Below are 7,980 nucleotides of genomic sequence, written 5' to 3' on the forward strand. Positions count from 1 at the left end.
TCTTAAGGTTTTTTTGTGAGAATCAAACTATTACGAATCGAATTGTCAGTTATAATACTCATTGTAAAAATGAATATTAAAAAAAAACTAATATAAAAGAAAACTAATATTTAAAAAAAAAAGACATGCCCGCTGAGTTTCTTGCTTCTTCTTCTTTGATTTGATTTGATTTACATTAAAACTAAAATTAATTTTTAGCTAGAATTAAACTCCTTTTTCTTATGCATGTTAGTTTTTTTTTTTATTATGAGGGAGCCCGGAGGCCTTTCTAGTTTCACCAGGACAGGTGGGCGAGCAAGGGCTCGGTCAGGAGGTGTGGGATTTGCTAACAGCTGCCCGAGCGCCTTCAAAGGAGACCTAACAACTCAAGAGTAACTGCTTCGCGAATGAATCTACCACCGGATCGGAATCGACGCACGTAAGTATGTCTGTATGTATGTAACAGAAACTTTGAATGTGACTTTGACCCCCCTCAAAATGTCGGATTAACTCAAAATTCGAAGTACCTACCTAGTTATCGCGGACCGACGACAATTCAATATTTTAAAGAGTTAGACTCGTTATTATTTACTTTCGGCAGTCAAAACAACAAATTAATTGGAGCGCCTTCTTTTTTTCGCTTAGCTAATTAGAAATTGTTGTATTTGCGTGAATAAACAATAATGAATAATTATTATTTATGTATGAAAAATAAATAGGAGTTAAAAAAAACACGCTCAGCCCACGCCTTTTATACAATAAATTGATTTATAATGTTTTAGTTGGATTTTCTAGAAAAGCGTGTTTCTTTTTAACCTTTTTTTTTCTTCTTCTTACCTAACGTTTCTAATAATACCTTTCGTTTTCACTGACTAACGTCTAAGAAAGGTTAAAGTCTAAAAACAATTTGAACTCAGTTCCGTAGCTTGAGAAAACAAACATTCCGAACGAGACATTACGAAAATACTAGCTGACCCGGCAAGCGTTGTTTAGTCATTTAAATTATTTCTATGAAAGATAATTGAGACACCGACTGCAGCGCCATCTGCCGGGCTTATTTGTAAATCTAACCTATTCTCGAATCCACCTAAAGGTACACACAGAATTCCATTAAAATCGGTCCAGCTGTTTAGGAGGCGTTCAGTGACAAACACACGCACAGAAGAAATATAATAATATATAATACTAGCTGTACCCGTCCGCTTCGCTGGGCATTTAAAATTAATATTATTATTTCTCGCTCCCATAAAGATTCTCATAATTAACGCCCCCGCATCTGGTGTAGGGAGTCCAACACTCATATAAATATTAGCTTATCCATTAAGTACATGTATTTTCTACATGGATACCAAGTTAATCGGACGCATGGCTCAGTAATTATTACGGAACATCCGTAAAAGCACTGTAGATTTATATATTAGTATAAATATAAATTACGAAAATATGTAGTTTTCACCTTCGATCCATTAACGGTGCTTTTAGGTACCACAAGCACCGGCCACCGCCTTCGCCGAACCCGTCGCTTGCGACGAAAGGTTCGACGAGTGAATTAACCTATAGACACAGCCCACTGAGTTTCTCGCCGGATCTTCTCAGTGGGTCCCGTTTCCGATCCGGTGCTAGATTCTGCGAAGCACTGCTCTTGCAATTTTTTTTTCTTTTTTCTTTTTTTTTCTTTTTATTGCTTATATGGGTGGACAGCTCACAGCCCACCCGGTGTTAAGTGGTTACTGGAGCCCAAAGACATCTACAATGTAAATGCGCCACCCACCTTGAGATATAAGTTCTAAGCTCTCATGTATAGTTACAACGGCTGCCCCACCCTTCAAACCGAAACGCATTACTGCTTCACGGCAGAAATAAGCAGGGTGGTGGCACTACCCGCGCAGACTTACAAGAGGTCCTAGGGGGCTAGGGTCAGTGTTAGCATAACTCTGGTTTGAGCCCCGTGAGCTCACCTACTAGTTAAGGTTACGCTGAAATAACCTCTCAAGGCTCTCAGTTTAAGTAGGAAAAAAATGAAAAATAATTTCATATTTTATTTAATTAACAAAAAACTCATTGGAGCGCATGTTCTGGTTGTGCCGCCACTTGCAGGCCCAGTTCCAGCACGACATCCCGGCCCAGGGCTCGTCCGTGTAGAACACTTGGCCGTTTTGGTACATCTACAAGTTGAAGTGATCATAAGACGATTCTTATAGCTACGGCGTATTTCTGGCGTACGGCCATCATGCATTCCGGCTTGAAGCGTTCCCGCCAGTTGTTATCGGAAAAACAATTATCGATTTTCTTGCATAGGTAAACGAACTGTCTATCCACGTACTGGTAAGTAGTTGCCTGAACCCACAGAGATCATAGGGAGAATGATGGTGACTAACCTCCTTTTGTTTCTTTTTTTTGGCAGGGGGCCGAATGTCATACGAGATATCCCCGCCTAAGGGGCGTACGGGCTATGTGGGACGTGACGATCTGCAGATGTTGGGAGCAGACCACGTCCCAAGCATTTTTCAGGGGTGGTAACAACCCCCTGCGGGCTCTCGGAAATTAAAATGAGTGACTTTGATTTTATTACACTATGCTATTCCTTCGTTATGGAAGTCGTTTCTGAGCACGTGTCCAGTACGTATTTTACGTAGCAGGTCACGGCGACTTATCTTTCAACAGCTCCACGTACACTTGACACTGTTAATAGCCGCTGAAAACTAAGTGAATCCAACCAGATATACTCACGAAAGACAGGTCCGAGCTTTTGTACGTGACTCCGTCGTAGCCGAAGCGGAAAACGAAATTCATTGAAAATATCGAGAAGACGCAGCGGACGTCACTAGTGGCCGGTATGAAATATCTGTACGGGCCGCACCAGTACGACACTTACCCCTTGGCCACAGCCGAGAGCGGTGCGTCGTGAGGCGCGGCAAGCGGGAGCGGCGAAAACAAATGGTAGACAACCTATGAAGTATGCCACAGCTACTGGCGGTGCGTTTTGCGGTGCGTTGCGAGGTGCGGTGAGAGGTGCGTGACATCTGGCGGCGGCGAGCTGCGCCATGTGCGAGTGAAACAAATGTACTAGACAATATGGAGGCGGCCACAGCTCAGAGCGGCGCGCGCGGCGGTGTCGGTGGACGCATTGAGGCATCGCGCGACCGAAACAAATCATTTTGTTTTTACCGCGCGTTGAGCTAATAAAATATAATGGATGTGGAACAATTCATTAGTGAAATACTGAGTAGACCAGAAATATGGATGTTAAAACATCCACATCATAAATATAGGCATGTTATAAAAAAAATGTGGGACGAAATAAAACAACAATTTTCTGGTACTAATGGTTTCCTAGATACTCTTGGATAGGATTATTGAAATAAAATTTGAAATTTGAATTGATTTCATATTCTAGATGCTTGAACCGATGTCGCGTGCTTTTTGTTTGCCTTTACACTTTTCGTAAAAATACGAAATTTATTAGTTAGAATACCAAACGCGTACTGAATTGTGACTCTTGCCCGGGATAATGTTTTGTCAAAAATTATTTGTTCTAAATACGTGCACCTCTGACGCCGCCGCCGTCGCAACTAGTCTAGCTGTGGCATACCCCCGCAAATAGCACCGCTCGCCGCGCCTCGCAACGCACCGCAAAACGCACCGCCAGTAGCTGTGGCCAGGCCCTTAGCTTCCCTTCGTTTGTCGCTAGGGGTAAAAGACTGGCACTAAGCACACAGGAGACATGAGGCTTTTTTAAAAAACATAACGTTTTTTTTTCTATTCTATCTACGCTTGAATGGGCGCACGGGCTCAACCTGAAAAAAAATTCTAACCATGTTATACAGTTTGTATATCAAACCGTTGTGCCCTTCGATCAAAAATAGTAACTAGATAAAGGGATACGTACAAAATTAAAGCAAAAACTGTCCGCGTGAATATATACTTATATAGCTACATTCGTTTACTAACAAACGGAGAAAAAAGTTTTGAAACACTTTTACGTTCAAACTAATAACAACTATGGCACCTAGTAATAAAGTTACAAATCTCCAAAACATTATCTAATACTTGCGATCATTCGTCACATAAAACGAGCAAAGCAATAAATTACTCCTGTCACTTACCAATAAAAAGACATATTTTAAACAACTTTTAATGTTAAATCAATCTTAAGTTGCAACAAATAAAGTAACTTTTCCCTTAATTGTTCTGAGAACTAACATCGTTTTGCTTTATTTATTTTTGCTTCTTGAAATGCCGATTTCTATTTACTACAGGAGGTAAGGGAGTCGCGCTTAACACTAAAATAATTTATTAATGAATTAAAGTAAAAGTTTAGTTGTTTACTTTTTATGTTTTGGAAATGTATGTTTGTTATTATCTATACATTACTTATTATTTTATTAGCGTTACGTTTTTGTGTAATATATATTTTTAAGTTTTCGCGACCAGTGCACATAATAAAACAACGTTTAAACGGTTTCAAGCGTGGTATTTTTATTACAATGTTTCGGCCACGTTTCAGTAGCCGTGAGCACGAAAGGCAAAGATGTCCAGTGTCAATAAGTGGAGATCTTAGCTGGCTCAAAAGTCATCTCTTGTTTCTCTGGCGACAATCGAGATCCATTCTGCACACGTGATTGCTAGGAAAGCTAAAATAAAAATGGAAAGCTAAGTATCTAATGAGAGTCCAACAAACAAACACAAAAGCAGCATTAACCAATTTTAACCAACTAATTTTGAAGTGCGGCTAACAAATTTTAAAAAATTATTACAACAGCGTTTCGGTTTGAAGGGTGGGGCAGCCGTTGTAACTATACTGAGATCTTAGAACTTATATCTCAAGGTGGGTGGCGCATTTACGTTGTAGATGTCCATGGGCTCCAGTAACCACTTAATACCAGGTGGGCTGTGAGCTCGTCCAACCATCTAAGCCGTAAAAAAAAAAAAACACAAATCTACTCCATGCATTTACTGTTCTGTTAAGCAAAAGTTTGTCCATATGTTGGCCGAGCCTTGGCCAACATTTGTAGCGGTGGTTAAAAATCGGTAATTTTGTTCAAATTTTAATATTATTTATAAGTTTAAAGCTTACAATATAGTTTATACTTCATGTACTTACCGAAAGTAAGATATTCCGGCCGTTAAATTGCTTTTTCGGGCCTTATTTTGCAACTTTTTAATACACACTGCGGTATTGTGAGACGGGTTGACATTGGCTGTGTTTGAAGTGAACTAACATTTCAAGTGCGCTGTTATTTGACGAGACGGATTTTATGCACCGACCCGAAATCTAGTTACTATTGTTGATCGAAGGTTGTGCCAGACTTTGTCGAACGCCTTCGCTATATCGAAGAAGAGGGCAACTGTCGGGATGTGTTTCCGCCTATTCAGCCCTAATAAGATGTGCTCCGTGAGGCGGTGCACTTGATGGATGCACGAGTGTTTGGCGCGAAACCCAAATTCCTAAGTTCGGGGGCCCTATGGTCGCCCGGCGTTGCGACCTTTATTTGGATCCCATGCGCGAGGTTACGCGCTTGGGAGTAATTTATCTGGTTGGCCTTAAGGGCCTGGGACACGCCGTTCCACGCGGATTTTTCCCGTAGGATTACCGGCGGGGGCGCGGGTTTAGGCGACGGAGTTGCGCGACGGGGGGAGTCGGGGGAGACTACGACCTTGGGTCGCGACGCGGCCTTGGGCTGCCTCGGTGCCGTGGACGATTCCACGGCGGGGACTTTCGCGGCGGCGGCGATCGGGACTGCGATGCTAAATTGGCCATAATGTCCCCGGGACTTAATGCCACTCGCCAAAAGGGGAAGTCCCCTGAATAAAAGTTTCACCCCCTGCATTGTACCAGCCAGTAGTTCGTGCACAGTTTTTTTTTTTTTTTTTTTTCCCTACCTATGCTGATAGCCTTGAGAGGCTACTTCAGCTTCACCCTAACTTTAGTAGGTGAGCTCGCGGGGCTCAACCGGAGAGTTGCTAACACTGACCCTAGCAAGAGCAGTGCTTCGCTGAATCTACCACCGGATCGGAAACGCGACCCACTGAGAAGATCCGGCGAGAAACTCAGTGGGCTGTGTCTATGGGTTAGTTCGCTCGTCGAGCCCTTCGTCGCAAGCGACGGGTTCGACGAGGACGGTGACCGGTGCTTGTGGTGCCTAAAAGCACCGTTAATGGATCAGGAGGATCCGTAATGACGTGCTTTGGGCGACGTCGACGGTTTACCATTCGGTCTACTGGGTCGGGTATGTAATTTCCAGCGGCTACGATGAGAGGGTTCTCATGTCGTGCCGCCTTCTCAAAATGGCGCAGCGATGCCGACTGTAGATACTTACTAACAGAGTCGAGCTCCAGGTCGTCGTGGAGATCCACATTCCTAAGGAACCAAGGCGCTCCGACGGCTATCCTGCAGAATCGTGATTGAATAACCTGAAGGGATTTCAAGTTGGTGCGGGCTGCGTGAGCGAACACTACGCTTGCATACGTCATGACGGGGCGTATACAAGTTTTGTAGAGAGTTACCTTATTACGGAGGGACAGTTTGCTTCGACAACAAAGCATTGGATAGAGTCGTCCTAGAATAAACGCGGCGCGGTCGCGTACCGTTTTTATATGGGGACGGAATGTCATCCCTCTGTCGAGGGTGACGCCTAGATATTTGACCTTCGAGACCCACGGTATGGGCTGGCCAAAGAGAGTGATGGGACTAACGGCGGAGGTGTTTGCGCGCCTACTACGGAGTGGGATGCTCGAAGTGATGTTCGGAGGGCGACCCCTTTTGAAGAGCACCGCTGCGCTTTTCGTGGGGTTGATGTCTATTCGCCACTTCCGGAACCACTGTCCCATGGTGGCTACTGCGATCTGGAGTCGCCGATGAAGCAGCGACATCTTCCTACACGAGTAGTAGATAGCCGTGTCATCGGCGAAGAGCGCTAGATGGGTCTCCGGAGACCGGGGTATATCATTGATATATAAACTAAATAATAACGGGGAGAGCGCGGAGCCTTGCGGGACTCCGGCAGTCAGTTGACGGGGACGAGAACGAGTTCCCTCTACTCGATATCGAAACGAACGGTTCGACAAGAAGTCTCGTATGATGAGCACGAGTCTGTCTGGCACTCCCATGTTGTACAGTTTATAAATTAAACCGTTGTGCCAGACTTTGTCGAACGCCTTCGCGATGTCGAAGAAGAGGGCGCCGGTCGGGATTTGTTTACGCCTATTTAGTCCTATCAGGATGTGCTCCGTGAGGCGGTGCACTTGTTGTACGCACGAGTGTTTAGAGCGGAATCCGAACTGTTCGTCTATGAGAATTTTGTTCGCGGTAACAAAATCCCAGAGGCGTTTCATAAGGAGCCGTTCGTAAATTTTTCCTATCGTCGGGAGGAGACTAATCGGACGGTAACTAGAAGTTTCGTTTGTCGGTTTGCCCGGCTTATGAATACCGATAACGTCCGCTTCTTTCCACACCGCGGGAAAGATGCAGAGCGTCATAGCGGCATTTAAAATTGTAGCCAACATTGCTATCAGTTGGACTGGCAAAAGTTTTAGCGCGCGGTTGCGGATGCCGTCGGAGCCAGGTGCCTTCCTAGGTTGGAGGTTGTGGACGCGTCTCTAACTTCGTCAGTGGTAATGGGGGGTAACGCGTCCGAGGGCGGCAGGGAAGCTCTGCGCTCGACCTCCCTGTCGACGAACTCGGTGTGTTCGGGGTCCGCGTGTTGAGTGCTGGTGGTGCACTGCTCTTGCAGTGCATCGGCCAGCAACTCTGCCTTGTCATCGTCATCGTAAGCCGGTGATTGGCCTGAGGGGCGTACGAGAGGCGGCATAGTGGCTATAGTTTCGGACTTGAGGGTCCTAGCTAGTCGCCAGTATGCTTGGTGAGTGGGCGCGAGCTCTTCTAAATAACTATCCCAGTTTTCGTTTCGGGCGTCCGAGTCCGGTTTGAATCCGTGGGATATCGATCGTAGGCCCGGATTGCCGCGTTTCTAACTCTTACGAGGTCCCTAAGATCGGGGG

The 7,980-nt window shown here is 44.9% G+C and overlaps 1 protein-coding gene and 1 long non-coding RNA gene across 3 annotated transcripts; both read right to left on the bottom strand.

The window, feature by feature from the left end:
- Positions 1-2,003: 2,003 nt before the first annotated feature.
- On the bottom strand, positions 2,004-3,124 carry LOC134201292 (uncharacterized). Of its 2 annotated transcripts, none has more exons than XR_009976516.1 (2): positions 2,710-3,124; positions 2,004-2,144 (listed from the first exon to the last, which is right to left on the bottom strand). XR_009976516.1 is itself a non-coding variant. In XM_062675809.1 (2 exons), the coding sequence occupies exons 1-2, from the start codon at positions 3,113-3,115 to the stop codon at positions 2,022-2,024; spliced, it is 384 nt and encodes a 127-aa protein (XP_062531793.1). In that variant the 5' UTR covers positions 3,116-3,124; the 3' UTR covers positions 2,004-2,021. The 2 variants fall into 2 exon arrangements, 1 of the variants encoding a protein (XP_062531793.1); XM_062675809.1 differs by having other exon boundaries at positions 2,855-3,124.
- A 1,308-nt stretch (positions 3,125-4,432) lies between these two features.
- LOC134201294 (uncharacterized) lies at positions 4,433-5,398 on the bottom strand. The gene is made up of 2 exons (XR_009976518.1): positions 5,084-5,398; positions 4,433-4,613 (listed from the first exon to the last, which is right to left on the bottom strand). It is a non-coding gene; the product is annotated as an uncharacterized LOC134201294 (long non-coding RNA).
- Positions 5,399-7,980: the final 2,582 nt, after the last annotated feature.

Source organism: Bombyx mori, chromosome 24 (genome assembly GCF_030269925.1).
Source record: "Bombyx mori chromosome 24, ASM3026992v2".
NCBI classification, from domain to species: Eukaryota; Metazoa; Arthropoda; class Insecta; order Lepidoptera; family Bombycidae; genus Bombyx; species Bombyx mori.

Excerpts from the sequence above, each read along its gene's own strand:
- LOC134201292 (XM_062675809.1), bottom strand. The coding sequence starts at position 3,115 with ATGCCTCAATGCGTCCACCGACACCGCCGCGCGCGCCGCTCTGAGCTG. Across the intron at positions 2,145-2,854 it reads CTCTCGGCTGTGGCCAAGGG|ATGTACCAAAACGGCCAAGT; the intron begins GTAAGTGTCGTA and ends TTCAACTTGTAG.